Source organism: Eutrema salsugineum, unplaced genomic scaffold (assembly GCF_000478725.1).
Source record: "Eutrema salsugineum unplaced genomic scaffold, Eutsalg1_0 scaffold_9, whole genome shotgun sequence".
Lineage (NCBI taxonomy): Eukaryota > Viridiplantae > Streptophyta > Magnoliopsida > Brassicales > Brassicaceae > Eutrema > Eutrema salsugineum.
Window position 1 is genome coordinate 2,166,703 of NW_006256342.1, and position 20,270 is coordinate 2,186,972.

The 20,270-nt window shown below is 33.6% G+C and overlaps 3 protein-coding genes across 3 annotated transcripts; 2 read left to right on the forward strand and 1 right to left on the reverse strand.

Annotated features, from left to right (window-relative positions):
* Positions 1-4,152: 4,152 nt before the first annotated feature.
* On the forward strand, positions 4,153-6,107 carry LOC18008540 (aldehyde oxidase GLOX). The gene has a single exon (XM_006390226.2). The coding sequence runs from the start codon at positions 4,226-4,228 to the stop codon at positions 5,882-5,884; it is 1,659 nt and encodes a 552-aa protein (XP_006390288.1). The 5' UTR covers positions 4,153-4,225; the 3' UTR covers positions 5,885-6,107.
* A 1,277-nt stretch (positions 6,108-7,384) lies between these two features.
* Positions 7,385-8,483, reverse strand: LOC18008517 (histone H3.3). Its single transcript, XM_006390227.2, has 4 exons — positions 8,300-8,483; positions 8,109-8,185; positions 7,923-8,013; positions 7,385-7,769 (listed from the first exon to the last, which is right to left on the reverse strand). Exons 1-4 carry the CDS (start codon positions 8,369-8,371, stop codon positions 7,599-7,601), a joined length of 411 nt encoding a protein of 136 aa, XP_006390289.1. The 5' UTR covers positions 8,372-8,483; the 3' UTR covers positions 7,385-7,598.
* Positions 8,484-17,284: 8,801 nt separating this feature from the next.
* On the forward strand, positions 17,285-18,175 carry LOC18008728 (auxin-responsive protein SAUR50). The gene has a single exon (XM_006390228.2). It carries the CDS (start codon positions 17,341-17,343, stop codon positions 17,797-17,799), a length of 459 nt encoding a protein of 152 aa, XP_006390290.1. The 5' UTR covers positions 17,285-17,340; the 3' UTR covers positions 17,800-18,175.
* Positions 18,176-20,270: the final 2,095 nt, after the last annotated feature.

The following is a 20,270-nucleotide window of genomic DNA, read 5'->3' on the forward strand; positions in this document are numbered from 1 at the left end:
TGTAGTGAGTTTCATTACCTGAGGAGCTATTTATCTGCTACTGACATGTCTGATTAATGTGGCTGTGGCACAATGCTTCCGTTTTCCCGTGCTCTATACGTGGTTGTTTCTTTTTGCTTCACTCTGTTGGAACCTACCTTATGATTTTCAGTTTTGAGTTACAGAGCTTAGTTGTTCATTCCACTTTGGATTTTCTTGGAAACTATTTGTGTCATCCTCAAATTTGCAAGTAGTATATATCTACATTTGGTCGCTTGATCCTTTGGAAACACTTAACTTGATAAAATTGGAATCCTCTGCACAAAGTGGTGACTTTCTATCTTGATCCATTTAAACAAATCTGCATGGTTCCGCATTGTTTTATATCCAACAAGATATGGATAAAATTGGTCCTTCTGTAGTGGTGTGTTTATAATTCTTTTTGAAATGATTTATATCAGAGGCAAGCAGTAAAAATAAAGCAAGATTAAGGCTCAGACAATAAGTCTACCAATACTGAAAGATGGACAAGGAGTAGAATAGTTTCAAGTTTCAAATAGTTTCTGCATTAAAAGAAAATAACAATTTCTCTATGCACTACAACACAATGTTTTAGACCATCAGCCAATCCCTATGCTACATCAGGTAAGAGGCGTCCCTTAAAACTCTTATACAAGGGACGATCGTTATTAAAATCTTATTTTTTTAATTTTTTTTTCAAAACACCTAAAAATCTGGACCAAGGATCTCCAATAGAGATGGTCTTATGCACTAGCCAAAGATAGCCAATCACATAAAACAACTCTCTCTATGTACTACAGGACAACTTTTTTATGCACTAGCAAAAATGAATAAAAGGAAACAACTTTCTCTTCGTAGTTTATGCACTACAAGACAGCTTACGAATCTCTCATCATCTCAAAGGAACATGGTGTTTTTAATCGTGTTCCAGAAATGTAAGAGTCTCTGGTTTTTTGGTGAATGTCCTTTCTAAGCGAATTCTTTCTCCATTTTTTGGTGAATGTCCTTTCTAAAGGAATTCTTTCTCCATCATAATAGTAAACGACTTTGGTGAACCCTACATCTTGCGAAAAGACTGACTCTCAATCTTTTATGATATACTATCACAAGAGAGTGGTAAAAAATGTTATAGGTCAGTTTTGGTAGAGGATAGGGTTTCGATCAGTCTATGTGACTATACAAAAATAATGCATAAGTAGGACAAACATTTTCTTCTTTTAGACGATTTAACTCTCTTTTTGAGACAAATATGTATGTATTCTATGGTTTTGTTCCAAATAAACTAATATATTCGCTCGAAGTTATGATTTTTTTAAGAATATTTTGATTGATGATAGTGATACCTTGATTTCACTATCCTTGTTATAAGGTGTGCTATAAGTTGAATTAAATGTACTTTGTTTTACGTCTATGTTAAACTGAGGCATGCCAATAACAATAAGAAAATTCTATTGGAAAAAAAAAAACGAGACTACGAGAGTCAACATATGCACCATGCTTTCATAGGTTTCATGAAATGTAATTGTCAACGGTGTGTCAATCATTGAATTTGGTGGATATATGTATATATATGTAATATTGTATATGTGTATAAATTATAAATCTTCGTGGATTTTTTGCTTCTATCAATATGTTATGCCATACTGCATGCCCCCAAAAGATATACAATTTGGACAGACTCACAACACACATGGCTAATCATCAATACATTAAACGATAACAGAATAATGGCAAAAAAAAAAAAGAGTTAATGAAATATGCATCATATATATATACAGCTCATGTGAATTAGAGAAGAAAAATAATAAGTGTTTGCGGCTTTTGATTTATGAATAATGACAGAAATGCAAAATCTTTATTCCTTTTTCTTTCATACCTTTCGGGCATCATCTACAAAACAAGCATTAGATAACTTTGACAAAAAATAAACTATGCATGTATCTTGATTTTTTTTTTTGGGTGAGCGTAATTGAATTAAATGCTATATATACATTTTGGCTTCCTCTAGTGACACTATGGAGTGTGGAGTATGAGTTTCTTTTTAAATTACATTGGTAATTTGGTATCTAAACTACGTATTCATTTCTTTGGTCTGACCTTTTTTGTTATCATTTCGTCTGCCTCATTCAAATATCAATCAAGATCCTTATTTCTATGGAAATTCGAAATTTGTTTTTAAAAATGAATATTTTATTAACTTACATATTTGACTTAATCAGAAAACAAAACAAAAATGATTCCGAATGTTCACAAAAATAAAGCTGTGACACGTAGCCTGTCACGTTAGCAATATTTTCCGATCTATATGCACACATATATACTTACACACAGGCATAAACTGTAACTTAAGTGGAGATTCTTAATATCTTTACAGTTTGTAATATAAAATAGATACATTTAAACCAGCTTCTCGACATGGTATTAATTAGAGTAATATCCAGATGGTCAAATTAACTGGAAATATTTAACTATTTGTTGACGACGAAATAATGGATTTATTCTGGGATACATTTTGGCGATCTTGTGGTATTATAATTAAGTATTTTCTTTGCTGTATTGATTACCTATCTGGAAGGACAGTTGTCCCAACGAGACAGAATAAATATCTTCTTTCCGTATCAAATTTATTTATAAACACGGGTTTATAGTTGAAAAAGTACCCTTTTAAACATGCTCCACGCATTTGTTTGTCATATTTGTTATTTGTACATAGAACTATATATATCAAAAAGATTCATTGAATTTTCTTTAGTGACGGTGGAGTTATAACGCAATTATTAAAAGAAATTACTCCTGTGACAAGATATATAATTGAATTGCTTAATTATATTAGATTAATAACTGTAATCTTTGATGTTGATATAGCATCATCTCACGAACAAATGACTAAACAATCAGGCAGAATTATTCAACCCTTCACGTATAATGTTATAACTAATAATAGAAATTGTTCCTTGGACGACCATTAACATTTTATAATCGTACATTTCAGGTTGGTACCACGTCTTGATTATAATTAGTTTGATCAAAATGGTATTTAGCATTTACCCAACTGAAAATTTATAGATACCATGATGGTATCGAGTATTGTCTTACTTGAAACCGCTGTTTAGTGTCTTAATTATTTGCACTATTTACACTAATTAATTCATATATATAGTATGCAATGTGAATAAAAATCTAAATAGTAAAGGTATATTCTTTTTGGACTTGGTATATTATTGATCATATATATATATGGAATCTTTATGGCTTCATAATTATACAAATGTTGCATGGGATTTAAATCAGAGAAGAAACCTTTTATAACGTTGGGATAACCCAATCGTGCCCACCCAACTCTTCCAGTTTTAAATTTACATATCTAAGAATCGACGCTAAATAATATGGTGAAAATAATCAACATATTCCTTTAACATTACTATATACATTACTAGATATAAATTAAAAACTTTTTGATTTTTTAGTCTATGTATATACTTATCTGATATCCTTTCCATTATTTTATTTTATTAAAACAAATTCCGTTTCCATGTTATCTTTTGGATCTCCCAAAATTTTACTTTATGTACACCTTATATAAATTCAAATGACTTTTTATACACCATTACTTTGAGCGTTTTTTCATTTTTTTTTTCTAAGACGTTTTTTTTATTAATTACAAATGGTTGGGCTATTAATGTTAGTCAACTTTAATTTGTGTAATTTCCAAATTTGGAAAATTGAAAAAAAAAAGATTTTACTAATACAGAAAATTGAAATGTATGGAAAGCTTTCACCTTATACATATATATATCATAAAAATTTAATTTTTATAAATGAAATAATGCCAAATTTTTAATTATAACAATGGAAAATTTTCAAAATACTGGTTGTACCTATTGTAGATTCAAACCAAAACAAAATACGAGTGAGATTTGTTAAAAAAAAAAAACAAAAGACAAAATTTGGGTTCTCCATACAAATTAATTTTTAGTCCCATTTCAGACTAAAACTTTAAAGATAAAAAGGGGAAATTTGGCATAATGATTTCGTGAGTCTAATTTGCATTAATAACGCCATGACATTAATAATTGATTTTTTTTTTTCTTCAAACCCTATATAAAGTAGATCTCATGGGCATCTATGTACCACAAAAACTAGATATAAAAAATAAAAAAAATCACAATAAAAAAACCAACCCGTGACATAAACCCAATACTACATCCAGCAAAAAAATACAAGAATGGCTGCACAAGCCAATCCCCAAATCCTCTCCGACGTCATTCATATCCGTTCCTTAGCCTTCTTCCTCCTCCTCTCCTATCATGTTGCCTCCGGCGCCGGAGGAACATGGCAGCTTCTCCTATCAAACGTCGGAATCTCAGCAATGCACTCGCAGCTCCTCATCAACGACCGTGTCATAATATTCGACCGAACTAACTTCGGTCCTTCCAACATCTCTCTCCCCAACGGAGCCTGCCACGACAGCCCAAACGACGCCGTTTCGAAACAAGACTGCACCGCGCACTCGATCGAATACGACGTCGCTTTAAACCGTATCCGTCCTTTAACGGTCCAATCCAACACATGGTGCTCCTCAGGCGGAGTCCTTCCTGACGGAACTCTCCTCCAAACCGGAGGAGACAAAGACGGTGAACGTAAAGCTAGACTCTTCTCTCCATGCCAAGACAACTCATGCGATTGGACAGAAGTCGATAACGGACTCGCTGCAAGAAGATGGTACGCTTCGAACCATATTCTTCCCGATGGTCGTCAGATCATAATCGGAGGTCGAGGACAATTCAACTTCGAGTTTTTCCCCAAAACAAACGCTCCAAATCTCTACAGCTTACCGTTTCTCTCCCAAACAAACGATCGTGGAGACGAAAACAATCTCTACCCTTACGTTTTCCTCAACAGCGATGGAAACATGTTCATATTCGCTAACAACAGAGCAATCTTGCTCGATTATTCGAAGAACAATGTTTTCAAAACGTATCCAGAGATCCCTGGAGGTGATCCGAGAAGCTATCCGAGCACTGGCTCAGCCGTTCTTCTCCCGGTCAAGAATCTTGAAGCGACGGTCGTTGACTTAGAGGTTCTTGTTTGTGGAGGTGCACCGAAAGGATCCTTTGATCTATCTCTAAGGAGAAACACTTTTGTGAAAGCGCTTGACACGTGTGCAAGAATCAAGATCAACGATGCTAATCCTCAATGGATCGTTGAGAAGATGCCTAGAGCGAGAGTAATGGGAGACATGACGCTTTTACCAGACGGACATGTTCTGTTAATTAACGGTGGTTCCTCGGGAACCGCTGGTTGGGAGCTTGGTCGTGAACCGGTTTTGAATCCTGATCTTTATCATCCTGATAAACCGGTCGGTTCAAGATTCGAAGTTTTGAACCCGAGCACTATCCCAAGGATGTACCATTCAACCGCCGGTTTACTCCGTGATGGGAGAGTTCTCGTCGGAGGAAGCAACCCACATGCGTTTTATAATTTCACCGGCGTGCTTTTTCCGACGGAGCTTAGGTTAGAGGCTTTTTCTCCGTCGTATTTGGAAACACAGTACCGGAGCATTCGCCCGAGGATTGTGAGTCCTACGTTACAGTCGACGATCAATTACGGTGGGATTTTGAGGCTAAGGTTTAGAGTAATGGGAAGAGTGAAAAGTCCGGTTAAAGTGACAATGGTGTTTCCTTCGTTTACTACTCATTCCTTCTCGATGAATCAGAGACTTTTGGTTCTTGATCATTTCGGGTCTTCGAGAATGGGATTATGGACTCATGAGGTCAGAGTTAAGATACCAAGATCTGCGAATCTTGCACCGCCCGGTTTTTACATGGTTTTCGTGGTGAACCAAGATATACCGAGTGAAGGTATTTGGGTGAGGTTACAGTGAAAGTTATTTGATCATACGTCAACAATTATACAGTTTGTTCTTTGTGTGAATTTTTTTTTAATTACTGAACCAACAAATTATGGTTGGGTATATTTTATTTTTAGAATACTGTTACTTTTTATTTATTTATTGAGTTAATCAGGTTTTATATCGTGGAATTGTATGTAACAAGATTCTTGTTTGGACTCGATTAACAAAAGGAATCAGATACTTTGGTATTTCGTCTTTGAGTCTGTAAAGTTTTATGTCAGATACTTTAATGCTACATGAAAGTTTCATGATTAAAGGGATACGAAATCTCTAATTTGTTTATTACATAAAATTTTATATTAGTTAAAAAGGGAATTTCGAGGTCGTGGGCAGGAGATTGATGCTAAACGTATTCTTTGCTGATTTTTGTGGGAACAACAACAGAAAAGTAAGTTATTGATAGTTGGAAATTCCAGAAAAGGAATGTCGTGAAGAAGTGTAGAAACTAGAAATATTTGCGAGACCAGAACTACTTAGTGAGTTATGTCGTTTGTAGCGGTATGATCCAACTTAGATTCTTATAACTGTCTTGCACGTCTCCTCTTGTGCCAACTACTTGTACGCACTTTGCATCCAATAACAAAAGAATTCCACAACTCACATTTTAAGCAAAATCCATAATGGATCCACTTCCACTTTCTTCTGCCAAATTTCGTTGTGGTAAAAAGAACAATATACTTTCTTATGTTTTCCAAGCGACAATACATTGCTTCTGAAAAAAACGGAATGCTCACCACCGCCACAGATATGCCCCTGCCTCGTCCACTCGATTTATCAAATTCATTAATAAACATGTTTGTAATCGACTCTCATGGATCCACGACTTGAGAAACCACAAATACGAGGAAGCTCTTGATATAGGGTTTGCATCAAGAAGCTAAGAAGTAGTTTTATCCCAAGCTTCTAAATTCAATATGAAGAATCACGTAATGCAGAAATATATTTTTTGATTTTGAATAAATTTTACATTTAATCCTAAAAAAAAAAAAAAAAACAATACTTTCTTATCGGTAATACGTGAAACAGGGAAGCCGCAGATAATTCAAACAGAAAGAAGAAAAGATAGAGCAAAACTCATGGTAGTTTATATGATTTACATGACAAGAATGTGATTACAGTTATAGTCGGCTAACGTGTAATCCAAAATGACAAGAAGGTTCCGATCTTTTGCAAGATTTGTGAGTAGTATGAACTTCGGCACATGATCTCGTTTATTAAAAGAAATACAACATAGAGAAAGAAAAACTTACACTAGACAAGAACAAACTTACAATTCACACATAGGTGTAGAATGACTCCTCAGCTATATGTTACGAATCATATTTTGTGATTCTAAAGACATCAAATCATAAACTGATGAGCAATGAGTATGAGATGAGTCGGTTCACTACAAGCAGATCTTCAATTGCGGCAATTCTTAATTCCACCAAATCAATAGCAACAAAATTGGAATAAGGCCAAGAACAATGATGACACAATCAATCAATTCGATTACGAGAAACAAGAGTCAATAACGGGTTGTCATATCATCAATATCCATTCCATCTCTGTTCCAGCTCAGAGAGCGTTTAACATCATGATCAAAAGTAGACGACGACAACAAGAAAACGAAGAAGCAAAACAACAAATCGAAACACTAAACACATCCCCTAAAAGAAGAAATAGTCATGGAGGGATTAGGACTCTAAGCACGCTCTCCACGAATCCGCCTAGCCAATTGGATGTCTTTAGGCATAATCGTAACCCTCTTGGCGTGAATAGCGCAGAGATTTGTGTCTTCGAACAAACCCACCAAATATGCCTCGGCTGCTTCCTGAAGAGCTAACACTGCGTGGCTCTGGAACCTCAGATCCGTCTACAATTCAATTCAACCAAAATATGCGGATTAAACTTAATACCACAAAAACAGCTTCTTCTTCGATCTTAATTTAGATCAAAGTTCCATCTTTTAAGGTTCAACAAATCAAGAATCGCGAATCACATAACCACAAAAAAAAAAAAAATTTACCTTGAAATCCTGGGCGATTTCACGAACAAGACGCTGGAAGGGCAGTTTACGGATCAAAAGCTCAGTACTCTTCTGGTATTTGCGAATCTCACTGATTCATGACATCAAAACAACCGTAGCTAATTAGATTTCATATTCGACGAAGAAAGGATGGTATGATTGAAAGGAGAAAAATCGTGAAATTACCGAAGAGCGACGGTACCGGGACGGTAACGGTGAGGCTTCTTGACTCCTCCGGTGGTCGGCGCAGATTTCCTCGCCGCCTGAGTTACGATTTCGTTAGATCAACAATCGATCGGAAAAATCAAAAATTTAGCCGAATCCGAAACCCTAGATCCCCTTTTTGATTGCGAACAAAATCGAAACTAAGAACAAACCTTGGTGGCAAGCTGCTTCCTTGGAGCTTTTCCTCCGGTCGATTTCCTAGCAGTTTGCTTCGTACGAGCCATGGCTTCCTCGAAAGAAAAATCTGAGCTTGGAACCAAGAGCTTTGAATCAGAGAGGAATCGGGAAAATCTGAATGTTGTACAATGTTAACTTTAGAGATTAGGAATTTATAGTGAGGAGATGTTTTAAGTCGGTTAATTTCGGGAGATTAAGGGAAGAGGATGAATGGGAGACGTCCGATCAGGATATTTTCAACGGCTGAGATTTAATGCAGGAATAGATGAGGCCTACGTGGCGATCCGCGTCTTTGATTCTTATTGGTCCGTTTATTGTTACGATTGATTCAGGTGTATTAAGAATTTAAGACGACATCTTAATTAATTTTATTCCAGACCATGTCATATGGGTCACACTGATCAGAATTTAGGAGGTCTAATTACAAAATTTATGTCACCAAGTCACTGATCGGGTCGCACCGGTATAGCTATAGGTGCCAGTCCATAGAATCCATAAGAGCAAATGATGATATCATCATCATTGAAACGTTAAATGAGCAGGTCCATAATTGAGCCCAAAGTAGTTATAATCCGACTGTCAATTCCAGTTGAAATTGGGCCATAGGCTCATAATCTATAAGCCACAACATTAAATCTACAAATTCAAGAAGCATGAACAGCGGAAACGTAGAAGCTTGAAATGAAGAAGCAATAGTTACTTCTGGTTCTAACTATTTGGTGCATCAAATCCTTTGATTTACTCTTTTTTTTTTCCTTTGATTTACTCTTATAATTAAACTCAACCATTTTAATTATTTTGTTCCATTTTTTTTTGTTTATTTTCCTTTTTTATTACTATTACAACAGTCGAATGTATCCTAAGCCAAAGTCCAGACTAATCATCGATGTCCACATAATCCTGTAATAAAAAATCTAGATATTCTTGCATTGTAATCGTTCACGCGTCATCAAGCAAAGCGGTGAGATAACTTTTCTTTAGTCTAGACCAACATGACGAGGGTGTTCTATTTTATCTGAATATGTTTTGGAATCAAAGTCAGATTATGTGGCCAATACCATGCCTTATGAACAAAAAATTAGACAATGGCCTAAGGTTTATTAGAAAAGTTGACGACACGTATTTAACAAGTTCTTAGAACACCCTTGTCCCTCGTCATTGCATACTAATAAACATTTTTAATTCTCAACAATATATTGAATGATCTCTCCGAATGTAGATACTATCATATCATCCAATGATTAGTTAGTGGCGGTTTGATTCAAGTGGCTTAAAACTCAGCCATATACGTCATACCAAATATTGATATTTTAATCTTGTTCTTACAATTATTTTAGTATTATCCATGCTTTTGACAATGAATGTTATAGTGAATATAGAATACGGTTCAGCTACTACTTGTGATTCATGTGATATTATGGTGGTGTGACTGGTGTCATTGAATTCCACAGTCCCAATCATAGGAGATACATTCATACGTTGACAACGACAATTCGATAACCTTCCGACCCAATCATATATAAGAATATATAAATAAATATTTACTTCAGTTCATTATCTAAATAATTCGAGCAATTTCGCAGTTGATAATATGAAGCTGGAAGATGACAAAATTCATAGCATTTTATGGGCACTCTCTTAAAATTTCGCAGTTGATGATATGAAGCTTGGACTCTTCACTATTTTTTTGGGTTAAAATGTTAAAATTCAGTGATCAACAAAAACAAAAAATTATTTACACAGCACAATAAAAATGAATGAATGAAAAAGAGAAATAAACATAAATATGAAAACTGAAAATGGTTTCACAAACTTATGATACTTCTCTGGATTGGAACCATCGTTGAAGAAGATTCTAAAGCCTTAGCGAATCATAATAACGAAGTGATACTACACAGTTTATGATAGTTTTTTCAATACTCGGAATAAGGTGTCCCATTAGCTGGTAGACTTGTTTATGCGGTGGCTCATTTTTTTTTTTTTAACTTTTAACTTTTATTCCTCAAGCCTTTAAAAGGCATCGTTTGAAATACAATATGAAACATGCAGGCAAGAGAAAGGAAAAATACAAGACAAAATGCAAGGTGTTGTAGAGTCTCTTCCCAATCTGGATTTGCGTCGATTCCCAATATTCACCAATCACCACTTAATTATGTCCATCCAAACGGTGAAAGAACAAAGGCAGACAACAAATAGGTAAACTCTTCACTTTATTCTCCTTTTCACTTATATTTTCCTAATTAAGCGTGTTTATATTTGGCACATTACGAATTCATTATACGTAATTTTCATCATTTATCAACAAAAACTATATATATATATATATATATTATATGCATGTTCAGAGGTCAGAACGCAAAATATATATATTGTAAAGGCCATGTTCACTTGCCGCATTGATTTAAAAATAGATGAAAATTTGTGTCTGATCAATTAGACTGATCCGATCAAATTCAATAAGAAGGGATTTTTTGTCACATTAACTGATAGAATGATGATATATATAGTTGCATAGAAAATGATATCTTTACACAACTTTTTTAAGCTTTTAATATTTTGGTTGCACTGTTTATTTCACGCCCATTACAGTAACTATAATGAGCTCATTTGTTTATTAATAACAGCTTAAAGCCTTGAAATTATTGCACGTAGGTTTTATCTATAGGACAAAGAGAAGAATGAGCTAGTGATTCCTAAAAACAAACCGAGTTGGATAACTAGACTATGTTAAGATAATAAAGTGAGTATCCAAATGTTGTTTAGATAATAAGAGATGGAAATTAAATTCTATGAATTTGTATTTTTAAAAACTACTGTTGACAGAATAGAAATTTCACTTTTACCAAAACTTGACAGTCTATCAGATAAACAATATTAGCTCAAGTAAGAGAAAAAGTATCTAGTTTACCAAAAAAAAAAAATGAGAATTGAAAGTATATCAACCCATGGAGACAAAAGGAAATGTTTAGATGAGATATGTTAGAGACGTGTGCATGGGCCTTTTGATGCATGAAATAAAGAATCAAATTCTTACTCAAATGTCGTGTTAGAACTATTTTGTTTCATTTCAAGTGTCTTTTTTTGTTTATTTAATACAAATTTTTGATTAAATGTTTTTATTTATTTATCTCCACTGTTTTAACTTATGGATTAGTGAAATTACATTATATGGTGTTAGTACATTAATAATAGATTAATAAGAGGTAAGAAATAGAATTGTTTTTTATAAGTACGAAAAAAACTTTTAACAATACTTATAATAAAACGGAAGTCGTTATTGTTTGAATAGAAATAATCATCCTAATTTTCTGAATGACTTGATTTCAAATAGTGCTGTGACATGTTAGACAATGATATAAACGAAAACAAAATTATTCATTTAATTAAGGAATAATGAGAGCCTAATTATTAATGAATAACAAAAAAAAATGATTACAAATAAAGCGTCAAAATTGTTCTTTTTGATAGACAAACATTTTGATGAGCTGGTCTATGGACTGGCTTAATATTGACGTACATCTTGTAGAATCAATGTAAGGACTAATCATCTCCCATTATAAAATGGATGCTCATTATTATACACTTACTTTAGTGTCTTTAATCAATCAATTGCTACTTTCGTTCATTTAAACTAAATAAAAATGTTGTAACACGTACTATAAATTTATCATAGCTTCAAGTCCCAAATAAGGATTAAGCAATTCGAAAATCACATACGCACGTCACTGCCTACTTATTCCTTCGCTCCATAACAAATATAATTTCTACCAAACCCAGTTTTATATGATAATCTCATCGTATGATTGCAGTGCAAGGCTGTGCCCTTTGCTTTTCGTATTTAACTTAATTTCTTATATGATAAGTTATTTTATGTAGCTTTACTTTTCATTCTACAACCCACCGGTAACCAAATCTAGTGTTACACAATTTCGTATAAAAAATTATGATATCTTTTGCCACAAAACCATATTGACTTTATTAATAGTACCCATAGGTTATCTATCCAAATTTTAAATACCATTTCCAGATTTGGGCATAAAATTTGAATACACATATAATGCCCCGACCATGGTTAGTTTTACCAACTTTTATGAAAGTTTCAACTTTAAAATTTCACCAAATTTGACTTTGAAATGATTACAAGCTTTCGCATATATATCAATAGCTTATCTTGTGATTACTAATTGATAAATGCAAATTACATATACAGTCAATTAGATCTGAAAACTTTGATTCATCGATCTACTAATGAGTTATTTTATAAAGTGGATTGGCACAGTCAGAAACAAAACATATGATCTGAATTTAAATTATAGATATGTATGATTTGTATTTATCAACAAATATAATAGGAGGGAAGATGGAGACGTGGCGAACTCTGATAAGGTTTTAGAGATGCCGAAAGACGTTTGCCTAAATAAATCCAAGGCATAATCCTGATTAGCATGTCTTTATGCCTTTACTAACCTAAACATTGCATGTGCATTTCTATGTCTCCACTCTTCTTCACACCCAAATGTAAAGTACTGTACTAATGAAACTTAAATTTAATTAATTCTACATAAAGATAAAAAGTTTAATCTACGATGCAAATAAATAAATGCTTAAGATTCCGAATACGCTTTTATAAAGTAGAGTAACAAACTATTAACCGAACTTATGTTTTTGAGTTTTACGTACGCGGCATATCATAATTTTTTTTTCTTTCGAATAAATAGTTTATCTGAAAGAATAAAATGTGAGTGGAGAATGACAAATTTCACTCCAAAAAAGCTATACGTGAAAGCTAGACAGCCTAGACTTACTTGATTTTTAGAAACATTGTGGCAACCAAAGTTTAATCAGGTTCATCCCTTCTGCTTGTGGCTAGTCACTGCCTAAGACGTAAGTAAACACAAAATTAGACCCCTATTAATTTATATAAAATAGATAAAAACTAAAAGAGAACAAAAAAAAAGAGAGGAGAAAAATGACGTCGCTCCGTATTACTAAACTGTCTTTCTTATTTTTATTTCTATAACTGTATATTATATTTTCACGAACCTTTGGGGTTAGAAAGAGGGCTCATTGCCGACACACACACAAAAAAAAAAAAAAAAAAGGGTCTCATCCGACGGTCAAACAGGATTTATAAGTTACTTGACCGGGATCATGGGTCCTACTCTGATCAGTAGGACGCCACGTCATCTACTTACGTTGACATACCATCGTAAAATATACCTATAGGCTATAGTCTATAGATAATCTCAGCATCACTTACTTATTTTTTGCCAATTACAGTAAACTATATTTGGAGTACAAAGTTTTTTTTTTCTTTGTTGTCAACTATTACAACAATTAATGTACAGATCATGTCAAAGATTTGCATTACGGTTACTTGGAATTTTCTCCTAATTACGGGCTGATGATGATTAAATATTTATATGGATATAGTTGCGGCTTCAACAAATGGCATTACACAAATATATTATTTGATGGGATTTGTTTCCTAGTAAAAACAAAATTAAGCGATTAACGTATTTTTTGATCCCATATAATATTTTTATTTGCTCATATCGTGCGTGCATATAAATGCAATTTGATGCATGGAGGGCAGAAAGAGACAATCCAGTGCCGATTCATAGCATACGATCGACTCTCTTGTAATTATATTTATGGAGACCAAATATATATAATTGTGTTCGATTCATACTAACCAATTATAACCTGCAGAAGCATTAATGAAGATTTGCTTAGGAAGAGAGAATTAAATGAGAAGATCCTTAAAACCCAACAAGTGGGGATGCATGAGAACGTAAACGTCGCATGGGGGGATGTATTTCATAACATGCACTTGGACCCACTTTTATTCATTTGAATTTTTTTAAAACACTATTAGTATTTAGATTTAAAACTAGGCTCCAATCATCTCTTTCATTTTTATTATTTTCACTATGATGCATATAACATACTTTATATTTTATAAATGAATATTCGAAATTAATATGATAAGTGAATATATCATACGGTTTATCATGCCACATGCGAAAAATGTGATACATAGGATTGATAGGAACTCGAGGTGTGGACACTAGATTACTGATTGACGACCTTTTTATATTTTTTCCAATTCAATTATTTCTTTAAGGTGAACAAACAATATATCTTACAGTAACTCGGTATTTACAATCCCCATGCAGTAAGAGTAATTTCAAGTATGTTTGCAAAAATTCACTGTGTAACTAACAATAGTCCATAGAGAAGATATCATATCTGCAATTATATATGTGTGTGTGACATGATCTTGCATTTTTAAGAACAAAGAAGAAATCAGAACATCAGTTTAGACCGACGGTAGCAGTTATTCAAGCATTTGATCACATGAAATTGTATGATATATATGGATAAATTTAAACACTTATAACTGAATTTACATTTTCCCCAAAAATAAAAATGAAAAAACTTGTTATTTAGAAAATATAAATAAATAATTAGAGATGGGACATTCGCGCACATGGGGGCATGGACACATTTGTAAACTACAAAATAAGTGGTTTGGTGTGGTACGCCGTATTACATTATTTTCCATTTCTTATGAAATATTCTAAATTAATTTGCTCCTAAAACAAAAAGCGCTTCTTTAATTAATCACTTAATCTTAACTACGTCTGGTAATAGAACCTTTATATATTTTTCTATGTTTTGATTAATGATTATAGTATTAATTCACATCTACAACTAAAATTACATTGTTTAATATACATTTTCCTACCTTTTCCCAGCTACCCATGTGGTGGGTTTTATTTATTTGCGTTTAACATAAATTCTCCCACTTCCGTGCGCCGAAATTGATTTATCTGAAAAAGACATAGTCTAATATTTAGTAAAACTTTTCATGTTTTATAATATACAAATAAAATTTTGACCCTCAAGTGGCCGCTGTGGCTAATGGCCATTTCACTTCCAGCCTTTACAGGGACTGAAATATCATAATCGGTGGTCCTTGAATCGTATATCATTCAAATTGTCGTCTTTTCTTTTTGTAATGTATCTTAAAAAATTTGTTGACAATCAAATATATCTAAAGCAGAAGTTAATTTAAAAAAAAAAAAAAGCTAACGACAGTAAAAGTTAAGTTATAGAAAGAACTAAGAAACATATTTAAATGAATTAAGCAACGAGTGATTTATTAGTCGCAGAGAAAGAAGAGAGCTCAAACCCATAAGAATTAACAAAGTTCCAAAAAAAAAAACAATAAGGCAAGTAACATCAAAGGATTCGTTCACACAAAACGATTGTGCGATGGAGGAGACTTATCCTGGTTTGGAGGGAGGCGACAATGGCGTATTGTGCTTCCGACCTAAGAGAAAAAAAAATTATAGGGCAAACTCTTTAATCGAACGTTTGATGAACTAAACAAAATTCAGTCGTCATTATAGTTAACTAATCTACCTGAGTACCTTCATTACTTAGTTTGTTTATGCTATTTTCAAGTTGCAATCCATCGCTATATTGATTTTTTAATCCAAAAGAAAACAATTGTTAGAGGTTGCGAGTCGCAGATAAATACATTGAAAAATATACATATAATAAAAATGAACTACTTGAGTTAAAATTGTCTTGGTTCAATGATTGGTTTAGAAGTGTATATATGATTGTAACGGTTATATGTTTGCATTTGAATCTTTTATGGCCGTCATATGTTGTAAATTTATTTACCCATCTATAGACTTAACTTTCTATCATAAGTGGATCCAAAATTGAAATCTCGGAAAGACTTGCCACCAACAAATATGCTTATATTGTGCGGTCTCTCATTCTCTCTATATATAACATATATTATATAAAAAATAATATATGTACAGTGTATATATGTGTGGTGGATAAAATGGTCAAAGTGTTCATTATGCAATGGATTAACAAAATTACAAGAAAAGGGTGATCAATATGCCCCATTAGTTCATGCTTCAAACCAACCTAGTTTGGTAGTTAATGGCTGGGAGTGCTTTCCGATTATTTTCTCACCTTCTTCTTCCTCACTTCAAACGAAACTAGTTTATGCTTTTAGAAAAAAGGTGTTCAATATTTCCCATTACTTCATGGTTCAGATTATTAGCTACATTTACAAATTAAGTTCATTAAAAATAAGTTTACGAACCAATATATGATCCTAAATTTGACATCATATTATGCATTAATGATTTCTGTGGTAGCTTTTAATAATAATAAATAAGTAAACATTTCGAGAGAGCTCGTTAGTCGATTTTGTGTGTCCATCAATGTTATACATGATCTACTAATTAAGCAATGTGCGGATACCACGTACATATATGTGATCAATTTATAAAATCTCATCAGACTATAACCAAACAAAAACATGAATTTATATTAAAAAAAATGACTCTAATATGTCCCTAATCAAATCCCAGGTGATGTTTGAACTCTTTCCAAAGACTGGTCGTCTTATCCAACATTAGCACATGCTCTTATTTCCCTACCATCTCTTATTCTTTAAAAGTGACACTTCTTTATTCAATACATAGGATTGATCAATCCATTATCTCTAATGACTATTTATAAGTATTTCCATGATTGATAGATTCATTAGCATAATTATTAAACCCATGAATTATATAGGAACCATAATCAACCACTAATTCTCACATGTCGAATCCATCACCCTGTTGTATCAATGCTTCGTGCACCATACAATGTATGAGGAATAAAAAAACATACAAACTAATCTTTTGATGCTCCTCTTAATGATTCGTATTTAATCTCCATCAAACAAAAATCATCAAGATTAATTTCCCGAATAATCAATCTTATCTAATGTAATTTAATTATGGAGAGGAATAGAGGCTATGGAGCCAAAGTAAGGACCACGGAGGCAATTTTCGTAAATATCTCGAAAGCCAGTGGCATTGTGTTACTCCCTTTACTATATAAACCTCGTCCCTCCCAAACTCTCAAAATCCCTCTGACATTTTCTCTCTCTTTCTCTCACTTTCTCGCCTGAGATTACTAACCGGAAAAAATGGCTGGAGGTCTCGGAAAATGCAGTAAGATCCGTCACATTGTGAGGCTGAGGCAGATGCTCCGACGGTGGCGCGACCAAGCGCGCATGTCTTCTTCCAGCCGTTGCGTGCCGTCGGATGTGCCGTCAGGACACGTGGCGGTCTACGTTGGCAGCAACTGCAGGAGATTTGTGGTGCGCGCGACGTATCTGAACCATCCCGTCCTAAGGAATCTTCTGGTTCAAGCCGAGGAAGAGTTCGGTTTCGTGAACCAAGGTCCGTTGGTTTTCCCTTGTGAAGAATCGGTTTTCGTGGAGTCGATTCGGTTTGTGTCCCGGTCCGATTCCACCCGATCAAGACGGTTTACTTGTCCTGACGATTTCCAGAAGAACTGCCACGTGGAGATCAGAAGCAAGCTCGATCTATGGATCGAATCTCGGCCGTTGCTTCACGGCGTCTCCGAAAAAGCAATATGGTGATTTCTAGGGATCACAGAGTAAATAGATAATAAAAAAGACGATTCTGACTCGTAACGAGTTTACTCGCCATGGAAGCAGAAAATTATCGAAGCCAATTATGAGTAATCGTCATTAACTCGGCTGAGTTTGACTCGGATCTGCTTCTATTCATTTATTGGTTTCTTCCTGAGTCAGACGCGGTGATATAAAGGAGATGGCTTTGAAAGGTGAGTGAGTCATTCTACCGAGTCGTCCCGGGTACGAGTCCGAGTTTGAGGAAGTGAAATTATAATCAAGGAGCGAGAAAAATGTGATTTAAAATTGGTGTTGACTGTAAATTCTGCATTTTCAATTGAATTGTAGAAATCATTATTGTTTGAGAAATTTGAATACTAATTCTAACAATGTCAATCAATGTGTAAAATCCCAAAGCATCGGTAATGAACATTATTCTTAGTTACAGTATCATTAAAACAAATGATTATAACTATCAATCTATCATCAATTTATTTATTAAGAAAAAAATAGAACTATATTTAAAATGGTTTGTATGATTTTAATTTTTGTTATCAGTTCGTCAAATTTATAGTATAGTTAAAAAATGATATTAATTAAGCCTATCAATAATTTACGTGTTCTTATATTCCGTAAGAATATATCTATTAATAAGTTAATGTCTAAACGACGTAATGTATTAGTTTGTATAGTTTTAGCGTTTCAATAATGAACCTCTATAGATTAGATTTAGTTTTGTAATAAATTAATGTGAATTTAGAACTTAAAAGAAACGATTAACTTCTTTAACTGGAACGGCAAAAGTAGTTTATAATTGGACCGTAGTGATTGGAAAAAAAGAAGGGAAAAAATCCGACCAGGTCATGTGAAGGATAAGACTAGTATATAGCACTTTGCTCTGTTTTCACTCTCATCAAAGCTTTTTCTGTCTTCACGTTCTTCGAACAGTGAAAAGCACCATCTACGGTACATAATGTTTTCTTTATTTCGCCGTAACCTAGTTTAGAATGTTCAGACGACCTAGCTAGATTTGTGCTAATTAGATAGTTTTGGATTCTGGCTTGATTCATTAATGCGATTCCCCCTCACTAGTTAATATGGAAAAAAGATATGGATAAGTTTATTGGAAAGCAATGAAACAATGAAACACTGAGTTCAAACGGAAGTATGTCTTCAAACACTGAGTTATGAAAGTTAGTCTCCCTAACACAGTATATATTCACGGTTGATGAATAATGTGGTATATATTCACCCTCCAAATTCGATTGCCGACAAACTTATGAAAGTTAACGCTATATTTGTGATAGGAAAACAGAAGAGTTTTTTTTTTGTTTTTTTTTTGTTTTGTAAATTATCACAGTATATGAATTTATTTTTTTTAAGAAAAGAGAGAAAGAGATGAATCCTTGTAAAAACCAATATTTGATGCTATAGAAAAGCGAAAGTATCCAAAGTAAACAAAAGGCCGGATAAATATATGACATCTAGAAGAACATGTCTTGTGCTTCATATTCTATACCCGCTAAACCTTCACATGAATAACATATGTATATGATGAATACATAAAGGACCCATATATGCTTACGTGTATTATTCTAGGAATAGTATATATGTAGCTTGAATCTTAGTATGATCACCGAAAGTCGAATTGGGGAAGAAAGACAAATGACGCCATGCATGTGGGATCTACCGCATTATTCATCAACCGTGAATATATACTGTGTTAGGAAGACTGAATAAAGCCATTTCAGTAAGGTACGAGCGATAGCGAATAGGCCGAAATTGGATTAATGTGATAAATATACTTATTTCGACAAGGATTTTCTCCAAATGGTCAAAAGAACAAGCGAAAGAACAAAGTTTGTTAAAGATGGTTGTAGTGAAGGAGTTACGTTCATTAACGAGGAAGATGTTCTTTTGGTACAATAATTATTTAGAATTAAAATGATGAGAGTCGTGAAACGAAAGAGAAGGAGAGATTCTTTCGAAAGAAATGACAACGAGAGAGGCCCAATGGGATTGAAGCTTGACTTTACGTATTGTCCCTTGTTCTTTTAATCATTTTACGTTCGGCTATACCCCTTAATAGGTAAATTCATTGGTTAGGGAACTCTAAGTTTTTTTTTTTTTGTTTTTTTTAAGGAACTCTTAAGGTTTCGTGATTTCAATACTTTTTGAGTATTTAAATCTCAGATGATACGTCCATTTTTTAATGTTATTTTCCTCAAAATCTAATGTTACTAGTAGTAAAGGAAATCAAATTTCCGAAACCAGCTCAAATGTGAAAAACAAAAAAGTCATATGCAAAAGAATTTCTCCTTCACTCGTTTTATGATATACCTTTGCCAACTTTTTTTTTTGAGGTCACGAAATTTCGTTAGGAAAAAATGAGAAAAAGATAAGCAAAGTGATGACATTTGTTGGCACATATGAGAATTTGGCCGTCAATTTTTATTTCATGAGTCATCATATTTGGA